The sequence below is a fragment of the Nomascus leucogenys genome, chromosome 4 (genome assembly GCF_006542625.1).
Source record: "Nomascus leucogenys isolate Asia chromosome 4, Asia_NLE_v1, whole genome shotgun sequence".
NCBI lineage: Eukaryota > Metazoa > Chordata > Mammalia > Primates > Hylobatidae > Nomascus > Nomascus leucogenys.
The window spans coordinates 20,344,740-20,368,035 of NC_044384.1; the positions used below are offsets into that span (position 1 = coordinate 20,344,740).

Sequence of the window (23,296 nt, forward strand, 5' to 3'; positions counted from 1 at the left end):
AACCCGGGAGGCGGAGCTTGCAGTGAGCCGAGATTGCGCCACTGCACTCCAGCCTGGGCGACAGAGCGAGACTCCGTCTCAAAAAAAAAAAAAAAAACCATGTGTAAAAACAATACAAATCATACTGCTGTTTCTTGGACTTGAAAAACTCATGACACATTTTTGAAAAACAAAACTTTGAATGACCATGAATATTTTGATGATTTTTTTCCTAAGCAAGAGAAAGAGGAGTCCCCTTTAAAATACAGAACGTATTCATTGAGTGAAAGACCGATCCTATATCAAATGTCCAGGTTCTACAGACGCCTGGGTCCATAGCACATTATCCCTCTCACCAAAACCAAACCAAACCAAAGTCAGTTTCATTTGAATGCACTATTGCCATGGTTTCAAAATTTGGAAAGCTCTTGGAATTAAATTTTGAGATGTAAAGGTTGGCTGACAAATTCACGGAAACCCTCTTTCTGACACCAACTTATAAATCCTAAGGCATCCTACAACCCCGTGGGTGCTGGTTCCTAGTTTGAAACGCTCTAACACAGCTTGGTGGAGCTCAGTGGGCTGGGACCATAAGCATTCGGGATTGTGCCACTGAAAAACTGATGTCAAATCAAAAGGAACGCCTTTCTTCTAATATACTAAAAAGGTTTTGTACAGGCTGGGTCCACAGGTCTTAGGGCTGGCCAATTCCTGCTCCCAGGTATTCTAAGAAGCCGGAGAAAGCTCCCTGCAGGTAAGGACCCATCAGCTCTTCCCGCACTCTGCCGCGCGGGAAGGGAAGGTTGGAGTCCTTTCCCCGCCCCCGGAGGGGGTAGGCGGGGCCTAAGGACCGCACCGCCCCAGACCCGCCCCCTGCGCGTGGCCCCGCCCACAGCTGCTCCTGGCCGTGCGGCCGCGCGGAAAGCGGAGGCCGGGGGCGGGGCTCGCCCCTTGCCCTTGGGGGTCCCCCGGGCTCTGCCAATCAGCGAGCGCCCTGTTGGCCAACCGCAGCCATCCGCGCCCCTCCCTCTCCCGCCCTCCTCCGCGTTCCAGAATCCAAGATGGCGGGATCCAGGCAAAGGGGTCTCCAGGCCAGAGTTCGGCCGCTGTTCTGCGCCTTGCTGCTATCACTCATTCGCTTCGTCCGGGGCGACGGCGTGGGAGGAGACCCCGCGGCCGCGTTGCCACATCGCCGTTTCGAGTACAAATACAGCTTCAAGGGGCCGCACCTGGTGCAGAGCGACGGAACCGTGCCCTTTTGGGCCCACGCGGGGAGTAAGCCGGAGCAGAGGGCTGGGGGCCGGGTTCCTCCCCCACTTCTGCCGCCTCTTCGCCTTTCATCCGCGGCTACCCTGGTGTGCTGAGGTTCCCGTTCCAGCAGCTGCACACCATATGCGCTGTGGAGGGGACCCTCTTGGCAGCCCTTCCGCCGGGTCCCTCCTGGTTCGCACGGTTCCCTCTGCTTGTCCCCGAGTCTTTCCCTCACCCATTCTGTTCTCTCTCACCCGCCTGCTGTCTTCCCTTCTTTGATCTCGTCGGTACTTTCCGTTGGATCTAGAGGTGTTTGGTTACCTCCTACACTTCCTAGCACTCAAACTCGCTTCTAGGTATCATGTTTCACAACGCCACGTCTCTAGGAGAAATGTGCCCTACTCCCAGCCATCCCAACCTGAAACATGTTCTAGAAGCCCCCTTACTTCCTTTCCCGCTTCCACCCCCCTCCCCCGATCCCTGCTTTCTTTGCTCTGGCGTTAGCAATGGTTAATGCTTCGCTTGAACCCCATCTCCACTGACGGCTCCTGAGATGGCATATAGTGGTAGTAGAGTAATTTTTTAAGTCTTTGTATGTCAAAAGACATTCTTATACTGTTGGAACTACACATTTTCCTCTCAGTGACTTGGTGTGGTCTTTGATCTTTTCTCTTGTAGTAGCACATTATGTAACTTTTTAGGAGAAGGGATATATTTTTAGGGATTGATTGTTTCTGAACCTGAGACTAAGAATAGCATTACATTTTTAGCCCTTTAAAAAAATTGGAAACATTGAAATAATCTTGGGTTCATATTTTATTCACTCTCTGTGTTTGGCACTTTTGTAGATAAGAGAGCCTTGCTAGAGCATTTACTTACGTGAAAGAAAACATATCTGCACTTTTTAGTGCTGATGTGTCACTGCTGACTAAGGAGTCAGTCGTAGCACTTGGCATGACATAAGCTGTGTTCAATGACCATCAGATATACCCTCTGAACAAGTGGCAAATGCCTTTATATGAGATGAGGAGCTCTGGCAGTTTGAATTCTATCTTTGTGTGTGATTAATCTTTTTTTTTTTTTTTTTTTTTACTATACTTTAAGTTTTAGGGTACATGTGCACAACGTGCAGGTTAGTTAACATATGTATACATGTGCCATGTTGGTGTTCTGCACCCATTAACTCGTCATTTAACATTAGGTATATCTCCTAATGCTGTCCCTCCCACCTCCCCCATAAGTAATCTTTTATGTAAGGTTTTTATACATCACTTTAGATTATCCAGCGTTGGAAACAAAATGTTTCCTTTCTAGAAAGTAGTTGCTGAATAGGAAGCACCCTTTTAGGAAGCGCTATTTCTCTCAAATTAATGTGTAATTGAAAGGTATAGATTTTAATTTGACTTAGTGACCAAGTCATTAAGTAGTTGAAGTAGAGTGCAGTTATTTTGTTACTCAGCAGTCATTTATTATGTGCCCATGCAGCAGGGGTATATTACTGGGCATTTGTTATCAAGGTATCTCTATTCTTGATACACAAAGGTGATGCAAATGATATCAAACACAAGTTTTTGGAGTTTTTGTTTCTATTTGTGGGATGATGATGAATTATTCAGTAGTGGTGATGGATTTGTTCACAGATTTTCACTTCTACACCTCTCCATTGCCTGCCTGTTCTATCCCTTTTCTCTTTTTCTCACACTCACATACACTACATTAGCCAATTAGGAATGTTAATCAACTAGTCAAATCAGTTACCTTGACTTCCTTTACAGAGCCTTAACCAACTAATCTATTCTGCTGCAGAAATGTCAAGATAATGTACCAGTAAATTAAAGCTGTGTGGCTAGAATGAATTTGAAACAAAGTATTAGTATTTTAGCCATGATTTATCTGGCTCCTGGCTCTGGGAATCTCTGCTATAGACATCCCTTGCTTTCATTGTCACTGTAGTTTTTGCATAAGCCTCACTGTAACTACATTGATCATTTTTTTCTTTTCATTTTGCTCTGCAATTCGTTACTTTAAAAAACTTAAAAGTAGAGAAATTTAAGATCTAGTTTAAACACAGCCCTTTACCTTCAACCCCAAATTAAGACCAAATCTATGGTGTTTCTCTTTCTTAACTCTAATGTTCCTTTAGTACACATCCTTAAGCCCATAAGGGCAAAAAAATGATAATTTGTAACCCTTTATAGCTCTCAGAGTTCTTTCACTTTCATTCTCTGATTTGATCCTTAGTAGACAAGGTTGGTGTTATCTGTTTTATAGATGAAAAACTGATGTTCAGAAAGGTTAAGGTTTTTGAAAAAGGATACATAAGTAGTAAGTGTCAGTGAAGTTGAACTCAAATCTAGGTCTTGCGGTTCTGTGTTCAGTCTCTTTCCATGATGCCCACACCCTCATCCTTTGAATGTTTGAAAGTAACAGTGAACAGTGACTGATCCTGCTGAAGTATCTCAGCTTTCCTTTTTGTCAATTTTTTTCTACCTGTAAAGTGATATTACAGTTACAGTTGTTGTATTTCCCAGCATGGGTTTCAGAAAATTAGTTAATATCTGAGAGCTAGAATTGTTCAAATTTTAAGTCTGATAGGCCTTTAGTAATTACCTAGTCTAATAATAGGAGAAATAGCTAACATTTATTGAAACATTTAAAGCTACTTGTGTAGACCTTAAATACCCATGAGGCTGTTCAAGAAATGGAGTAACTTGCCTACAGATGGAACAGCTAGTAAGTAATAGAGCTGGGGCTTGAACCTAGCCTGGAGATGTAAACCACCATTTTAGGGATCACTACTTTCTCTGAGAATCTGCTGAAGAATTGCTTTTTGAAGTTCAGTTGACCCTCTCCATGGAAGAATGTATATAAGTACAGTATTTTGCATATAACTTTTAGGGTATTTATGGAAGTGATCGAGCCTAGCTCCTTCGTTTTACAGGTAAACATATGGTGAACCCAAGAGAGTAAGAGAATTATTTGCTCAAAGTCACACAGCTGAACTGAGACTAGGAACAAGTCTCTTGATTCCTAGTGGTATGTTCTTTTCAGACTGTTTGAGCTTTCTAAACTTTGTAAACAGGTAAAATACATTGCAGCTTTTTTAAAAGTACAAATTTTTAAGGTTTTTAAAAAGAATATTATGAGAATCAGATAGTTTGCCTTAAAGTCATAATACCCTTTCTCCCACCCACTGTCCCTGGAATTTTTAGTATATGAGTGTAGCTTTAATTTTTTTTTATTTGATAAGGGAGGTGTTAGCTCTAAACTTTTAAAGTTGAAACTGTCAACATGAAATTTTTTCCTAATAATTATTGTACAGGTTACTAAGTCTCTGTAGGTATATTTAGCAGTTTGTGAATGATTCATTGAGTTTTACCTAATTATAACTTAAAGCTTTTTTTCCCTGATTTTTGTTCTAGATGCTATTCCAAGTTCAGATCAAATTCGAGTAGCACCATCTTTAAAAAGCCAAAGAGGCTCAGTGTGGACAAAGACAAAAGCAGCCTTTGAGAACTGGGAAGTTGAGGTGACATTTCGAGTGACTGGAAGAGGTCGAATTGGCGCTGATGGCCTAGTATGATCATTTCTTTAACTTAGAAAATGTACGTAAATGCATATACCACTAGCCTCTAACTGTTCCCTATTATATATTTTCAGGCAATTTGGTATGCAGAAAATCAAGGCTTGGAGGGCCCTGTGTTTGGATCAGCTGATCTGTGGAATGGTGTTGGAATATTTTTTGATTCTTTTGACAATGATGGAAAGGTATATTTATTGTCAGGACTGTTATCCACTTTAATATATCTATCAGCAGAGTTAGGCTGTGAGAAATAATAGCTTATTCAATGCTTTCATCAGTTTGATAGTACAGAACTCCCCAAGCTATATGGTAAATATGATAATTAGTCTTTATATAGCTAGGAATTTATCAGTTTAACTTACATGTGCATGATTTTTTGTACGTCAGCTTGAGGGCATAGTAGAGCCCTGACTCAGAACTTTGCAGTGACCCCGGCTCCCATAGCCCTATTTAATGGATAAATACAAATCCTTAGACATAGGTGGTGAAAACAGTAGTGTTTAGAAGACTCTAACAGTTTACTTACATGAGGACATCCAAGTGCATGACTGTTGCTAGCTCACATATTCATGTCTGGTCATATGTTAATCATTCTTTTTGATTGGGCCAGTTTTTCTAATGATCTCTCCTAAAACAGTTAAGATCAAAATGTACTGACATATTGGAAACATTAGCTTGTGGCTTAGCAGCCTTAAGGTTGATGAGCTTCCCATCAGCTGATTGTTTCTCTATTAATTTTCAGGGGTTATTGTTAGCAATTTGAAGAACTTTAGTAATTCTTTGAGTGCCAAGGCCAGGTTATTTTAAAATTTTGAGTCCTAGAATCTTAGATATGTAAGTCACTTCGTAGTACATTGAGAATGATGTAGAATGCTTTGATTAAAGACATTTTTAAAAATGTTTTCTTTATTTTTAGAAAAATAATCCTGCTATAGTAATTATAGGCAACAATGGACAGATCCATTATGACCATCAAAAGTAAGTATGTGTTTTTTACATTACTCTTGATTTCAGCTTCTTTTTGGAATCCTTATGAAATATATTGTTTCAAATCTGAACACTTTCCAAATGAAAAAAATACTGTTCTTGAGACATATTTTGTAACTTGGTAGAAAGGTTTTATTTTATTTGGTTCTATTCTGAAGTTCTATCTGTGGACCATCTCAGATTCAAACATGGTATGTGTTTTTAATTTAACCTCAAATTATTTAATATTATACTTTTGAAAGTTTATAGACAGTTCCTGGCTCTCAGTGAAGCCACTAATCATGCATTTTTATCTTGATTAAAAGGAATCTTTAAAAAATAAAATTGAGCCTTGATTATTAAGGCTGATGATTCAGCAATTTATGCCATCTTATTTAACTTCAATATTGCATTATTTAAAGACTCAGTGGTTTGCAGATTCTAAGTGTTCAGTACAGTCAAGCCTCTGTATTTGTGGGTTCCGTATCTGTGGATTCAACCAACTGCAGATCAAAAATAATACAAATTATTATTTTGTGTACGCAACAAGAATACAAATTTTAAAATACAGTATAACAACTATTTACAAAGCATTTACATCATATTAGGTGTGATAAGTAATCTAGAGATGATTTAAAGTATACAAGAGGATATACGCACATGTATGTAAATACTGTGCCATTTTATATAAGGGACTTCAGCATCTGAGGATTTTGGTATCCACAGGGGTCCTGGAACCAATGCCCTGTGGATGTTGAAGGATGACTGTATATTTATAATGTATATAAATTAGGTATGTACATTTTTTATTTTCACGTGTTTGTTGTGGAAGAAATAGCTTTTAGCCAGTGAACTGTAAGAAAGATGACTTGTCCATGTGGCTGTTTACTGTTTTTCTGCCTTAGTGAGTTTCAGCCCTGGTAGTTCATCATAACTCCCTATGGAGCTATTTAAAATGAAGGTGCCTAGGCCACCTCCTTTTGATTCTGCTTCATTTGATTTGGAGTGGAATCTACATGTTAAAAGCCCAGTGAGTGATTCATGTTCTGCCTTGGGGTAGAGATTCACTGCCTTAGTCTCATGTAGTCTCATGTAGTCTTTTGAGTAAATAACATAAAATATCTCAAGACTTTTTCATAACTTGATATTATTTTAAATCTTCCTGAATTTTTAAATATTGAAAAGCTGAGTGTCTTCTTTGTTTTCCTTTCTCTTATACTATAGTGATGGTGCTAGTCAAGCTTTAGCAAGTTGCCAGAGGGACTTTCGTAATAAACCCTATCCTGTCCGAGCAAAGGTTACCTATTACCAGAAAACATTGACAGTAAGTAACATTTATTTAGAGAGAAACAAATAAACAATGTTATAGTATCACTTTTCATTTTGAATTTTTGATAGAAATTAAACGCACTTAAATTTGGATATGCTGACATACTCATCATTGTTACTCTAAGAGAACAGAGGTGGCTTCAAAGCTCAGTCTGTTTTAAACCCCTGATGGTATGTTTCCATTTAGTCAGTAAATGTTTAAGCACCCTACTGTATAGCACATGTGAGATATATATATATCTATAGATAGATAGATAGATAGATAGATAGATAGATAGATAGATAGATAGATAGATAGATAGATGATAGATAGATAGATAATCTCCAAGCCTTCAGGATACAAATATGAGTATGAGTAAGACAGACAGACTTTCTCCCCAGAGAGCTTATAGCCTAACAGAGGACACACAAAATGTAGCATTCCTATGCTGTGTGATAAATGCTACGTTGCAGACACTATCAAGCGGTCCTGTGGTTAGAATCCTGTAACTGCCAGGTGGAGGTGGGGAAAGGCAGGAACATTTTCTCAGAGTTGAGCTGTGCCCTACTGGGAGATCTGGAAGTTCCTGGGAGTTGGGGGAAGAGGGTGTGTGTGTGTGCGAGTGAGCGGGTGTATTCCAAGCACAGAGAGCAGGCATAGGCCCTTGAGAGAGCTTGAAATATTTTGGAAAGGCATGTAGTTTGGTATGGCTGAGAGATAGAAGAGATCAGTGAGCAGCGAGGTTGAAAGGTTGGCAGTAACAGGCCTTGCACCACTTCCTGTAGTTTATCAACTATGAGAAACTTTTTTTTTTTTTTTTTTTGAGACGGAGTCTCGCTCTGTCGCCCAGGCTGGAGTGCAGTGGCGCGATCTCGGCTCACTGCAAGCTCCGCCTCCTGGGTTCACGCCATTCTCCTGCCTCAGCCTCTCCGAGTAGCTGGGACTACAGGTGCCTGCCACCATGCCCGGCTAATTTTTTGTATTTTTAGTAGAGACGGGGTTTCACCGTGGTCTCGATCTCCTGACCTCGTGATCCACCCGCCTCGGCCTCCCAAAGTGTTGGGATTACAAGCGTGAGCCACCGCGCCCGGCCAGAAACTTTTAAAAATGTTTAAAGGGTTTTAAGCGGGAGGTGAAATTATCAGATTTGCAATTTAGAAAGATGACTTAGGTCCCAGTATTCTTAGTACCAGTTTTCTTGGGGTTGGGGGTGAACACAGTTTTTGAGTCAAGGATAGTTCCTGAATATAGCCAATTGGACAGCTAATTGGTACTGTTTACTAGCAAAGAAGCAGCACATTTGTTTGTGTTTTATCTGTTTGGGGGAGGAATGGGGAATCAGAGGATTGGTAATGAGTTTAGTTGTAGGTAAATTGAGGTTAGGGTAATATATAGGTGGATATATCTAACTGGCAGTTATGATAACTAAGATCACTATGCATTGTAAACTTTGCTTTTTAAAGATGCCATTAATACCTGGTTATATAATACTTAAAAGTAAAAAAACATAGTGTATGAATTTTTCTTTCACCTAAATCATGAGCTAGCCTTAAACTCCTGGGTCTAAAACTCTGAGAAAGTTAGTTCTGTGGAAAACTATATTGTCTTAGTCTTAATTCCAAGCTAATTTAAAGATCTTAGAATAGAGCAAGTGTCCAATGTATTATGATTAGCTTGGGTTTGAATTCCACTATAATTATTCACCCTGTACAGTTTCATTAGAGTCATCAGTAAGTCTTGCTTACCTGCATGTGGCAAAGCCCAGACATCAAGCGTGGTGGGTGCAGACTGTCCATGTGACCCAACACTATGAGGCTGTGAGCCCTGGCAGCACTCCAAAACAATAGCCTTGCAAAATGTACTCCCCAAAAAGGGTTCCACAATTGATGAGATTGGGCACTACTCTGCATATTAGCACATTAAAAATTTCTTTATGAAGGATGCTTTATAAAGAAAGGATAAATAAACCTTTAATTAAACCTCACATTTCCCAGACTGACTTAACTATGGAATTCTTTTTCACCTACTGTCTATGAGTGATCATGGAGCTAGTGTTTTCAGGTACACGTTTTGGAGAGACTGGCTGGACACGTAACTGCCACTTACTGGTTTTCGCCTCTGTACATTTGCTCAGTCTGGTAATAATTCCTTTTCTTTCTACTTGGTAAAATCATACTTAGCTTTGAGCACACAAATGCAGATCCCTTTTCCATCAGATTTCCTAAACAGCTCATAATGCTCTGTCTCTCCTAAACTCTTATTTTTTTTTCTCTAATGCTTATTTGGCCTTGAGATATGTTGCACTGATTTGCTTATTAACTGTATGTATGTCTCTTCTTATCAATATGATTGTAAACTTCTCACAATAGGCATATCCTGTATTTCTCCTAGTTCCTAATATTGTGCCCATGTTAAGTACTCAAGAAGTGTTTATTTTCATGAGTACTTGCACCCTAGCTTGTCCCAGTTGTTTCCACATTGGAGGGAAAAACAAAGTAAGAGGAGGTTGGAAGCAATAAGTGCTGTTGGTGGGGGAAACACAGTCAAAGCAAGATTTCTTTCTTTTTTTTTTTTTTTGAGACGGTGTCTCGCTCTGTCGCCCAGGCTGGAGTGCAGTGGCGCAATCTCAGCTCACTGCAAGCTCTGCCTCCCGGGTTCACGCCATTCTCCTGCCTCAGCCTCTCGAGTAGCTGGGACTGCAGGCGCCCACCACCACGCCCGGCTAATTTTTTTTTGTATTTTTAGTAGGGACGGAGTTTCACCATGGTCTCGATCTCCTTTTTTGTTTTTTTTTTTTTTTTTTTTTTTTGAGACGGAGTCTCGCTGTGTCACCCAGGCTGGAGTGCAGTGGTGCGATCTCGGCTCACTGCAAACTCCGCCTCCCGGGTTCACGCCATTCTCCTGCCTCAGCCTCTCCAAGTAGCTGGGACTACAGGCGCCCGCCACTACGCCCGGCTAATTTTTTTGTATTTTTAGTAGAGACGGGGTTTCACCGTGGTCTCGATCTCCTGACCTCGTGATCCACCCGCCTCGGCCTCCCAAAGTGCTGGGATTACAAGTGTGAGCCACCGTGCCCGGCCAAAGCAAGATTTCTTAAATATTGCAAGTGTAGTGTAGTCTTTAACAATGGTTTGAAACCATAAGGTGAATAGGGAAGGTTATTGATGATCTCATAAAGAAGTAATAATCAGTGGACAGTTTGTACCTAGGCTTTCAGTTACAGTCCTTCCTAACATTGTACTGCTAACTCACAGTACAATAAAATGTGTTACGTCCTTTAAAAAAAAAAATTGGTGCCAGGCGCGGTGGCTCACACCTGTAATCCCAGCACTTCAGGAGGCCGAGGCAGGTGGATCACGAGGTCAGGAGATGGAGACCATCCTGACTCACACGGTGAAACCCCGCCTCTACTAAAAATACAAAAAAATTAGCAGGGCGTTGTGGCGGGCGCCTGTAGTCTCAGCTACTCGGGAGGCTGAGGCAGGAGAATGGCGTGAACCCTGGAGGCAGAGTTTGCAGTAAGCCGAGATCGCACCACTGCACTCCAGCCTGGGCGGCAGAGCGAGACCCCATCTCAAAAAAAAAATAAAAAAATAAAAATAATTGGAACTAGACAATGAAGATTTCTGCTGGATTTTCAGTTTGTTAGAATTCAAGGAAAAAAATACTCAACAATTGGAGGATTTTAGTATTGTAATTTGAATGTAATAATCTACAGTATTTTTAAGACTCAAAGGCAAATAACTTCCTGATTGTTGATTCTAATTTAAAAGGCTCTGTGGAGGAGGACCAGTTGTAAATGATGTAAAATGAAATAGGAATATTACTAGTCAGAGGAAACAAGTATTAATATGAACCAAATGCTAAATGATCTTTTAAAATTAATTATTTTAAACTAATTTTTAGTTCACGTTTCCATCCTACAGTATATGGAGAGTAACTCTTCATATTGACAGATTTTATTCTCTTGCCGAAAATTTGGACAGAATACTAGAACATTTTGCCTATGTGACTGAATCTTAAGCCTCTGACAAAATTTTGACTCTAGAAGTAATGACACAAGTGCCCTTACTCTGGTGCCATGGGCCTTCTCCTTCTGCAACTACCCTGAACCTCAGTGACTGTTGTTTAGGGTGGGACTCGTGAGAGGATTACTAGAAATGAAATGTATTGAAAAGGCTGAACCACTGCTTGACTGGGATAATAAGAAAAGCATTCATGTGTCAGGTGGATTCCTGTGCTTGCCTAGGATTCTAAGATTCTGTTAAGAAATTTAGGGTCATTCCTTCAAATATACGTTTCGCAGAGTAGAAACGTACATCTTTTTAGTTTTTTCTTTCTCTGCCTTGTCAGTATGACTTCTGTCACTTTTGCTGTCTGCTAACCTGTGACAGTCCAGTTACCTCACTGATTTAATTAAGAGGAGCTCACTACTTGTTGAGACAATCTATTTTAAATAAATCCTCAACCAGCTGCAGATAAAATTGTAAATTTAACCTCTTGGTTTTAGCTGTCACTGGGATCTGAGAACAAGTCTGATCCCTCTACTGCATGGACCATTCCAAGAGAGTAATGGTGACTCCCTAGGTCTTCTTGAGAGAAGGCGAACCATATTCCATTTTAGAAAGGTTTTCATAGAAAGTTATCAGATTTTTCTCTTTTTAAACTTTTGACACATAGTGGGGCAAAAATCATTTTTTTAAGTAAAATATATTGTATAATGACACCAAGTAAGAAATGTTATTTAAAATTACCCTTTATAATAATGAAACAAAATTGAATAGTGTTAGTCATAAAATGGATCAATTGAAATTTATTTTCTAATGTCTTCTATAAAAGCTGTTGCTATGATATGTCTTTCTAGGTAATGATCAATAATGGCTTTACACCAGATAAAAATGATTATGAATTTTGTGCCAAAGTGGAAAATATGATTATCCCTGCACAAGGGCATTTTGGAATATCTGCTGCAACTGGAGGTCTTGCAGGTAAATCTTGCAGTCTGATAATATTAAAAGTTTGTGAATTGTGTTTTATTGGGAATAGTATATTAGGGATATGTAGACTTGTTTATACTAACAACTTTTTAAGACTGTTTGGAACCTTCCCTTCGCCTCTTGTGCCAGTCTTTTGGTCTGTTGAGATTGCTAACTTTCTACTTACATTTTTCGGTAGGTGTACAGTTAACTGGGGCTATATACAAGTGTGTAAATTAGAGCATCAGTTTGGGTGCTATTTTATAGTGAAGGAGACATATTTAAAGTAGAGGCTATCAAAGTCAGCAGGCTTAAAGGCTGCAGATCAAATCACATGACAACTAAAATAGCAATCTTGGCTAGTCACATCCACAAAAAGGTTAATGGCCAAGTGTTTTAGGATTCTGATCATTGTCACATCACATATAAATGAATTTGGCAACCTAAGGAAAGGTTATTTGGTGACTAAACTTTAAACAAAAACAGTTACCATTTTTTTCCACATAAGGTGATAAATTACCATTCAGCGTCAATGCCATTTTATGTTTATATGATACATTGTAGTTTTAAATATTTTCAAATACATGGATTGTTCCTGACAACCCAGAGGAGAAGGGAGGGAAGATCATATTTTCCATATTTTTAGAAGAACTTGATAAATTTTAGGTGAAAGAAATTTCTGAAGATCGTATGGCCAGTTGATGGTCAGCCCCAGGCAGGACTTGACCTGGATTTCTGACTCCAGGTTCAGTGCCCTATTACACAACACAGTTTCTTAAGTTACTTAACCTACACTAAGTATTATAGTTTTCTTTTTAATCTGTCTGCATCTCTAGATTCCATAAAAACAGTACAAAGCATAAAGATTGCTGTATGCTTGATATTAATTGCTGTTGATTGGTGGATGTGACTAGCCAGGATCGGTATTTTAGTTAAGGGTTAGGAGGTTTGATTTGCTGAGCTGGTGCTTTTGGCATAAACAGCTTGTATTTGATTTTTTGATATGATTTTAGGTAAGATAAAATTATTAATATCTTCCATGTGAGAGAAACAAATAAAAAAGTAAGACAAAAAGTGTTGTGCACTCCAAGAAAGGTTCAGAGACATATAGGTACCGGCAGTATGTGGAGACCAGGATTTTCTCTCGTTTGTCTGGGATGTTGTCCATGAAGGAGATTTGTGGGAAACCATGGAGGATCTTGGCACCAGAATAAGGAGTTTGGACTTCTTTTGACCCTTCATTTGTTTGTTCATTTCTTATCAGACATTGATTAAACATCGATTATATGTTAAACACTACTAAATATTCTGATTTAGGGTTTAAAAAAGTGAGTTTTGGATTATTTCTAGTATAAATCTTTCAGGTGAATTTTTGTCTCTAAGCTTACAGAGTGCCATTGCCTTTACCAAATTAGTGCTAATGTTTGTCAATTCCCTCACTGGTTATTGTTATTTAAAGCAATAAATATTGATAAAATACATTTACAATGATAAAAGTAATCTCCTATGGAACTTTTTCAAACTTTTTTTTTTTTAATTTGTAGATGACCATGATGTCCTTTCTTTTCTGACTTTCCAGTTGACTGAACCTGGAAAAGAGCCGGTAATTTTACACATTTTTTCAAAAACTTTATCAGTTTAGTGGTTTTGCCTTTTAGCTGAACGTTTCGGAAGACTAACTTAGGTTTGGATCCTGTTTCTGCCAGTTACTGCTCTATGGTCTTGTGCAAGTTACTGAACTTCACAAGAAGTTCAAGAAACTTCATCACAAGAAACTTCATTTCTTTTTTTTTTTTTTTTGAGACTGAGTCTCGCTCTGTCTCCCAGGCTGGAGTGCAGTGGCGCAATATCGGCTCACTGCAAGCTCCGCCTCCTGGGTTCACACCTGTAGTTCCAGCTACTTCGGAGGCTGAGGCTGGAGAATCACTTGAACCTGGGAGCGAGAGGTTGCAGTAAGCTGAGATGAAGACACTGCACTTCTCCTGCCTCACCTTCCTGAGTAGCTGGGACTACAGGCTTCTGCCACCACGCCCGGCTAATTTTTTTTATTTTTTGCTAGAGACGGGGTTTCACCGTGTTAGCCAGGATGGTCTCGATCTCCTGACCTTGTGATCCGCCCGCCTCGGCGTCCCAAAGTGCTGGGATTACAGGCGCGAGCCACCGCGCTCGGCCACGCTTCATTTCTTAATTGCTAAAACAGAGATATTTGTACTGGCCACCTCATGATATTGAAGGATTGAGACAGTACACTTATAGCAAGTGCTCAGTAAATGGTAGTGGTTATTATTAGAGGCAAGAGTAGGCCGGGTATGGTGTCTCATGCCTGTAATCCTAGCACTTTGGGAGGCCAAGGTGGGCAGATCACCTGAGGTCAGGAGTTTGAGACCAGCCTGACCAACATGGTGAAACCCCTGTCTCTACTAAAAATACAAAAAATAGCTGGGTGTGGTGGTGCACACCTGTAGTTCCAGCTACTCAGGAGGCTGAGGCTAGAGAATGGCTTGAACCTGGGAGGGAGAGGTTGCAGTAAGCTGAAATCAAGACACTGCACTTCAGCCTGGGCGACAGAGTAAGACCCCATCTTAAAAAAGAAAAAAGGGCCGGGCGCGGTGGCTGACACCTGTAATCCTAGCACTTTGGGAGGCCGAGGTGGGTGGATTGCCTGAGCTAAGGAGTTCAAAACCAGCCTGGACGACACAGCGAAACCCCATCTCTACTAAAAAATACAAAAAAATTAGCCAGGGGTGGCGAGCAGCTACTCGGGAGGATGAGGCAGGAGAGTTGCTTGAACCTGGGAAGTGGAGGTTGCAGTCAGCCGAGATCACACTACTGCACTCCAGGCTGGGTGACAGAGCCAGACTCTTGTCTCCACAAAAAAAAAAGAAAGAGTAATTTGCTATCATTTAAGTAAAGAAGGAATACATTTTTATGTTAACCTTTCAGCTAGTGGTAGAAGAGTTAAAATGAGAAAAATAACATGTATAGAGATATCTTAATGATTTTCTTACGTTTTTTATGCTCTATTCCGAAACTCCGAATAAAAGCCCACACCAGATAAAGAAATTTCGGAAAAGGAAAAAGAAAAGTATCAGGAGGAATTTGAGCACTTTCAACAAGAATTGGATAAAAAAAAAGAGGAATTCCAGAAGGGCCACCCCGACCTCCAAGGGCAGCCTGGTGAGTTGTAGCGAAGCTGACATGGGTGCTGCAGCAGGGCTTGGGGCTGATGATCATGGACACTTGAGTCTCTGTGTTGCCTGGCTCATCCCTGCCCTCTGAACAGACACATTCCAAGTGAGTTCTGGAAACAATTTAGGAGCAAATCTTTAGTCTTTAAGAGTCAAGAGATTGGCATTTTTACCAGTGAGAATGTGGCTTAGTCATGTATGAAATAAAGAGTACCATGGTTATTTGGAGGAATGGGACCGCTAGTGTGAAAGCTCCATGAGGACAGGGATTGTGTTAATACTCATTGCTGTGTCCACTAAGCCTAAAAATAAATGCAAAACAATGCTAACCTAGTAGTTCAGGTTCAGTAAATATTTTTTGACTGAAATCATCAAAAGTGTATATTTTTGCTTTTAGTGACACATAATTACCTTATAGTGTGGAGATAATCCTTAATATCAAAACTGTTATGAAAGTAATGTGACATAGCTGCTTCCCCTCCCCATACTACTCAATAGAATCCTGGACTATATAGTTGGAAATTATAAAATACTAGTCTAAGCCAGTGTTATAAGAACTTGAGTGTACTAATGTCAAAAAAAAAACAAAAAAAAATTTTAAGGACAAATTGAGGGACTTTATATTATCTGCTAGCTTTTTATCTGAATTGTTCCCCATCAGCATAAGTGATCAAAGGTGTACTTAATAAAGGCTGTGGCTAGCATTTGAACTCTATGTAGTATACAGTTCTCTTAATGATCAACAGTATGAGTCAGACTTAATGAATTTTAAAATGAAACATAAAGGTCATTCTTATTTTGAATTTGTTTTAAACATCATCACATAAAATTTGTGAGTATATCCTGAAGCTGACTATAGTGTTTGAAAAGTATGGTTTGGTAAATTTTGACAAATGTGTATACCCATTTAACCATCACCCAGATCAGTACCACAGAACATTTTTATCTTCCCAGAAAGTTCCCTCATGCCTCCTTAAAGTCAACCACCTTCTCCACAGAGCCCGTCACTATTCTTATGTTATCACTGTAGATTAGTTCTGCCTATTCTTATAAGTAGAGTCACACAGTGTATATGAAAGAGAAATATTTTTCCATTTTAATTTTATTTAACTTTTTATATATTTAGGAAGAGTACAAGTGCAGATTTCTTACATGCTTGTGTCATATAGTGGTGAAGTCTGGGATTTTAGTGTACTCTCACCCTAATGAACATGGTACTCAATGGGTAATTTTCAACCTTCATTCCCCTCCCACCTTTTGTAGTCTCCACTGTCCATTATTCCACTTCATATGTTCATGTGTACCCATTGTTTAGCTTTCACTTATAAGTGGGAATGTATGGTATTTGACTTTCTAAGTCATTTCACTTGGGATAATTGCTTCCAGTTCCATCCATGTTGCGCAAAAGACATGATTTCATTCTTATTTTATGGCTGAGTAGTCTATAGTATATACATACATACATACATACACATACACACGCCACATTTTCTTTATCAAGTTCTCTGTTGATGGGCACTTAGGTTGATTCCATATCTTTGCTGTTGTAAATAGGGCTGTGATAAACGTATGAGTGCAAGTATCTTTTTGATATAATGATTTCTTTCCCTTTGGGTAAACACCCAGTAGTGGGATTGCTGGATCAAACGGTAATTCTAATTTTAGTTCTTTGAGAATTCTCCATACTGTTTTCCATGAAGGTTGTACTAATTTACATTCCCACCAACAGCATATAAGCATTCCCTCTTCTCCACATCCTTGACAACATCTGTTGTCTTTTGACTTTTTAATAACTTGTGTAAGATAGTATCTCATTGTGGTTTTGATTTGGATTTTTTTGATGATTCGTGATGTTGAGCATTTCTTCATTTATTTGTTGGCCACTTGTGTGTCTTTTGAAAAGTGTCTGTTCATGCTCTTTGCCCAGTTTTTTAATGGGCTTTTTGTTTTTCCCTTGAGTTGTTTGAGTTCCTTGTAGATTCTGGATATTAGCCCTTTGTTTCATGCATAGTTTGCAAATATTTTTTCCCATTCTGTAGGTTAGATTATTGTGTTGATTGTTTCTTTTGCTGTGTCGAAGCTTTTTAGTTTAAGTCCCATCTGTCTGTTTTTGTTTTTCTTGTGTTTGCCTTTGAGGACTTGGTCTAAGTTCTCTACCTAGGCCAATATGCAGAAGAGTCTTTCCTCAGTTTTCTTTTAGGATTTGTATGGTTTCATGTCTTATGTTTAGGTCTTTAATCCATCTTGAGTTAATTTTTGCATATGGTGAGAAGTATGGGTCCACTTACATTCTTCTATATATAGCTATTCAATTTTTTCAGCACCATTTATTGAATAGAGTGTCCTTTCCCCAGTGTATATTTTTGTTGACTTTGTTGAAGATCAGTTGGTTGTCGGTGTATGGGTTTATTTCTTGGTCTGCTGTTCTGTTCCATTGACTTATATGGCTTTTTTTTTTTTTTTTTTTTTTCCTGAGACGGAGTCTCGCCCTGTCACCCAGGCTGGAGTGCAGTGGCACAATCTCGGCTCACTGCAAGCTCCGCCTCCCAGGTTCACGCCATTCTCCTGCCTTCAGCCTCTCCGAGTAGCTGGTACTACAGGCGCCCGCCACCATGCCCGGCTAATTTTTTGTATTTTTAGTAAAGACGAGGTTTCACCTGGTCTCGATCTCCTGACCTCGTGATCCACCCGCCTCGGCCTCCCAAAGTGCTGGGATTACAAGCGTGAGCCACCGTGCCCGGCCTTATATGGCTATTTTTATACCAATATTATGCTGGTTTGGTTACTTTAGCCTTGTAGTATAATTTGAAGTCAGGTAATGTGATGCCTCCAGATTTATTCCTTTTGCTTAGCATTGCTTTGGCTATTTGGGCTCCTTTTTCCTCCATATGAATTTTAGGATTTTTTTTTTTCTAATTCTGTGAAAAATGACATTGGTAATTTGATAGGGAGTGTCTAGAACTAGTAGATGGTTTTGGGCAGTATGGTCATTTTAACAATATTGATTCTTCCAGTTCATAAGCATGGGATACTTTTCCATTTGTTTGTGTCATCGTTGTTTTGAAGTTCTCCTTATAGAGAGCTTTCCCCTCCTTGGTTAAAAATATTTCTAGGTGTTTTTTGTTTATTTGTTTTAGCTGTTGTAAATGGAATTGCCTTCTAGATTTGGTCCCCTAGATCATTATGAGTATATGAAAATGCTACTGATTTCTGTACATTCATGTTTTATCTTGAAACATTACTGAATTCATTGATCAAATCTAAGAGTTTTTTGGTGGAGTCATTAGGGTTTTTGAGATATAAGATCATATCATTAGCGAACAGGGATAATGTTACTTACTCATTTCCAGTTTGGATGCCTTTTATTTTTTTCTCTTGCCTGATTGCTCTGGTGAAGACTTCTAGTATTATGTTATTACACGTAAGAGTGATAAAAGTGGGCATCCTTGTCTTGTTCCAGTTCTTAAAGGGAATGTTTTCAACTTTTCCCTGTTAAGTGTGATGTTGGCTATGGGTTTGTCATATGTGGCCTTTATTATGTTGAGGTATGTTCATTGAGGATTTTTATCATGAAGGGATGATGAAATTTATTGAATGCCGTTTCTGAGTCTGTTGAAATGATCATGTGTTTTGCTCTTAATTCTGTTTATGTGGTGTATCATATATATGGATTTTTATATGTTGAACCATCCTTGCATCCCTGGGATAAATCCCACCTGATTGTGCTGTATTATCTTTTTGATGTGCTGTAGGATTCATTTTGCTGGTATTCTGTAGAGGATTTTTGCATCATTGTTCATCAGGGATATGGGTCTGTAGTTTTCTATTTTTTGTGTCCTCGTCCGGTTTTGGTATCAGGGTGATACCACCCTCATAGGATGAGTTAGGGAGAATTCTCTCCTCAATGTTTTGGAATAATTTCAGGAGAATTGGTTCTTCTTGATATGTTTGATAGAATTCAGCTATAAATCCATCTAGTCCTGGCTGTTGTTAAGAGATTTTTTTTTTTACTACTGATTCAGTCTTGCTGCTCATTATTGGTCTGTTCAGGAGTTCTGTTTCTTCCTGTTTCAATCTCAGAAAGTTGTGTGTTTCCAGGAATCTATCCATTTCCTCTAGGTTTTCTAGTTTGTGAGCATATAGGTGTTCAAATAGTTTCTGATGTTCTTTTGTATATTTGTGGAATCTGTTGTAATGTCTCCTTCTTTTCTGATGGTGTTTATTTGGATCATCTCTCTTCTTGCCTAGTGTAGCTAGTGGTTTATCAATTTTGTTTATCTTTTCAAGGAAGCAACTTTTTGTTTTGTTGATCCTTTATTAATTTTTTTGGTCTCTATTTCATTTAGCTTTGCTCTTACATTTGTTATTTCTTTTCTTCTGCTAACTTTGGATTTGGTTTGTTCTTGTTTTTCTAGTTTGCTGAGGAATAATGTTATATTGTTTGTGATCTTTCCCCTTTCTGATGTGCCATTTAATGCTATAAACTGCCCTCTTCACACTGCTTTTTGCTGTTTTGGTTTGGTGTTTCCATTTTCATTCATTTCAAGAAATTTTTACATTTGTGTCTTAATTTCTTAATTGATAAAGTGAATGTTCAGGAGCATGCTGTTTAATTTCCATGTGTTTTTTTAGTTTCTTAAGTTCCTCTTAGTATTGATTTCTAGATTCATTCCATTGTGGTCTAAGACACTTGATATGATTCTGATTTTCAAAAATTTGCTAAGACTTATTTTGTGGCCTTATATGTAGTCTGTTTCGGAGAGTCTTCTATGTGCTGGTGAAAAGAATGTATATTCCATAGTTATTGTAGAAAGTTCTGTAAATGTCTAAGTCCATTTGGTCTAAAGTCCAATTTAAGCCCAATGTTTCTTTGTTATTTTTCTGTCTCAATCTATCTAGTGTTGTGTGTGTAGTGTTAAATTCTCCCACTATTATTGTATTACTGTCTTTCTCTTTTTTTAGGTCTCGTAATAATTATTTTCTGAATTTTGATGCTCTAATGTTGGGTGCATATAAATTAGGATTGTTATATCCTCTTGCTGAATTGATCCCTTTATCATTATATAATAACCTTCTTCGTCTTTTCTTTTTTGAGTCTGTTTTATCTCATATAAGTATAGCTACTCCTGCTCACTTTTGGTTTCCATTTGCTTGGACTATCATTTTCCGCCTCTTTACTTGCAGTCTGTGTGTGTCTTTATGAATAAGGTAAGTTTCTTGTAGGCAGTATATAGTTCTGCCATGTATTTTAATCCATTCTGCCAGTCTGTATCTTTTAGTGGAACATTTAATCCATCTGCATTCAAGGTTAATATTGATATATGAGGCTTTGTTCTTGTCAGAGTGTTCATTATTTTCAAGTTGTCTTATAAATTCTTTGTTCCTTTCTTTTTTCCATCTTTGTCTTTGTCATTTGATGAAATTCTGTCATGTTGTCATTTGATTCTTAATCTTCCTCCCCTGTGTGATTGTTTTATAAGAACTTTTATTTTATATTTCTGTTTTTATCATGGTGAATATTGACCTTTTGTTTCCATGTTTAAGACCGCTTTGAGCATTTCCTGTCATGCTGGTCTAGTAATGACAGATATCCCCAGCATTTGCTTGTCTGGGAAAGGCTTTATTTCTTCTTCATTTATGAAGCTGATCTGGCAGGATATAAAATTCTTGGCTGACAGTTTTTTTTTTTATTAGCACTTTGAGAATGCCCATTCCTTTCTGGCCTGTAAGGTTTCTGCTGAAAAGTCTGCTGTTAATCTGATGGAATTTCTGTTATAAGTGACTAAGTACTTTTGCTAATTTTAAAATTATTTCACATTGACTTTAGACATTCTGAATATAATATGCTGTAGTGAAATCCTTTTTGCAGTATATTTTTCTGGGGATTGCTGGGCCTCCTGTATCTGGACATCTAACTCTTTTGCTAGACTTGGGAAGCCGTCATCAATTATTTTCTTAGTTTTTCTCCTTAGCCAGACAACAACTGCAGCCATATCAACTTGAACTCGGACTAAGGATAGGGCACAGCCCAGCATGAAACTCTCAAAATTGTGCCTTGTGCCTGGGACCAGGGAGAGCAGGGCCCCTCCTAGGCAGGTGTCATGAGCAAGAAGCTGTAAGGAATGCGGTCTGCTCACATCTCAGTTTCACAAGAGTCTATTGCAGGGCAGTGGGTATTGTCCTAGATATGCATAGGAGAGCCTGGTTACCCTGTCTCTCCTTGGCCAGGTGGTAGCTACAGCCTTGTCAGCCCAAACATAGCCTGAGGGTGGGGCACAACCCTCCATTAAACTCTCAGTATTTCACCTTGGGTCTGGGACCAGAGAGGTTAGGGTCCCTCCCAGGTAAGCAGCATGGGCAAGAAGCTGTGGGGAGTGCTGTCTACTCATGTCTCAGTATCAGCAGCACCCTTCAGCAAGGCAGTAGGGACCTTCCTAGGGGTGCATGGGAGTGACCAGTGTCCCCCCTTCTCTCCTTGGAACATTGCAGCGGCTGCAGCCATGTCTGTAGATCCCCGGTTTCTAGGCTATCAACAGTGGTGCCCAGCTGGAGCTGTTGTAGGCTCAAATGCCTGTGGGATTCCATGTGGTTTCCCTTTATGGAGCAATATCTCTGTGCAATATTTAGGCAGTTCCATATGTCTAGCCCATGGCCCTAGTTGGTCAAAGGTTTCTCCTGTAGCCAGGATCATAAAAGCCCATTTTGGACTACAGGGCCCTGGGGTTTTCTCTCTTACTGTTTCCTATCATCTAGGAGCCCTTTTGGTGCTCAGTCAGCTCCTGGCTGGGCAAGCTGCCTCAAATTCTCTCCTTATTTTGGTGCTTCCCATTTCTTCTCTGATGAATCCTAGCATTCTCTCCTAGGCAATCTATTTGAAATGCAATATCTACTTACTACTCTGGTTTTTCTCCATGGAGGAGGCACATAATACCTGCATCTGGTTAGCCATTTTGATCCCTCCTGAGATTATCCAAGAAAAATTGTTTTTAAATAAAAAAATTTAAACCCAATTTATAATAAGTGTTCAATCACCTGAAATGGCAGAAAACAAATAATTTAATCATTATTGAATTAATTATCTGCATATTTTCTGTTTGGGAGGTTGTACCACTATGATGGTAATGTCCTAATTTTGCTGAATGTTGGCACTTTGGTCACTTACGGTATTTTGAAAACTACGTATGTGTAGGTGACTCTGATCATTTTTATTTATTTCCTTTTCAGCGGAGGAGATATTTGAGAGTGTAGGAGATCGAGAGCTAAGACAAGTCTTTGAAGGACAGAATCGTATTCATCTCGAAATCAAGCAGCTGAACCGGCAGTTAGATATGATTCTTGATGAACAGAGAAGATATGTCTCTTCCTTAACAGAGGAAATATCTAAAAGAGGAGCAGGAATGCCTGGGCAGCATGGGCAGGTGGGCTTGCAGAATATGCGGATTGCCCCATTTACCCTTTGCTGGAAGGGAAGTAAAGAAGAAGGGCCACTGTACTATGTGCTCATAGAATGTGGATTATTCAGCTTGCTCGTCATTGTTTCTTCCTCCAGATCACTCAGCAAGAACTGGATACTGTTGTGAAAACTCAGCATGAGATTCTGAGACAAGTAAATGAAATGAAGTAAGTATGTAAAAGTAGTGTCTGTGTGTTACATGATTTTTTTATCCTAAATTTGTGACTTTAGGTGTGCAAGCACTGTATTGTAAGATTTCTGCATAAGGGTAAGAATTCCATTCTAGATTCATTTTACAAATAGGGGACCATAAATACAGCAACTTTTAATATTCAAAAACTGCAAACATGTCTAAAGTTTCTAATTGTTCAGAGCTGGAAAAGAAAAAATGTTTTGGCATCTTTTAAAGAGATTTGTCAGTTACTTGACAGAGCCAGGTATGTTCTTATATTTATAAAATATAAAAAGAATATGAAATGATATATAACAATTTTATGAAAAGTACTAGGGGAATAAATATGTGTAGCATTGTAAGACTGTAATACAAGCAGACCTGATGCAGGAAATTCTTTTTGATGGAATGAAACCATT

General features: G+C 39.1%; 1 protein-coding gene across 1 annotated transcript in view; it reads left to right on the forward strand.

Annotated features, from left to right (window-relative positions):
• Positions 1-1,014: 1,014 nt before the first annotated feature.
• LMAN1 (lectin, mannose binding 1) overlaps positions 1,015-23,296 on the forward strand; it is a 32,603-nt gene continuing 10,321 nt past the window's right edge. The window contains exons 1-10 of the mRNA XM_003264284.3: positions 1,015-1,254; positions 4,653-4,807; positions 4,891-4,998; positions 5,730-5,791; positions 7,004-7,103; positions 11,953-12,076; positions 13,609-13,667; positions 15,109-15,241; positions 22,477-22,670; positions 22,802-22,872. Of these exons, the coding sequence (XP_003264332.1) occupies positions 1,041-1,254; positions 4,653-4,807; positions 4,891-4,998; positions 5,730-5,791; positions 7,004-7,103; positions 11,953-12,076; positions 13,609-13,667; positions 15,109-15,241; positions 22,477-22,670; positions 22,802-22,872 (1,220 nt within the window). The 5' untranslated portion in view covers positions 1,015-1,040. The remainder of the gene's footprint in view (positions 1,255-4,652; positions 4,808-4,890; positions 4,999-5,729; positions 5,792-7,003; positions 7,104-11,952; positions 12,077-13,608; positions 13,668-15,108; positions 15,242-22,476; positions 22,671-22,801; positions 22,873-23,296) is intronic.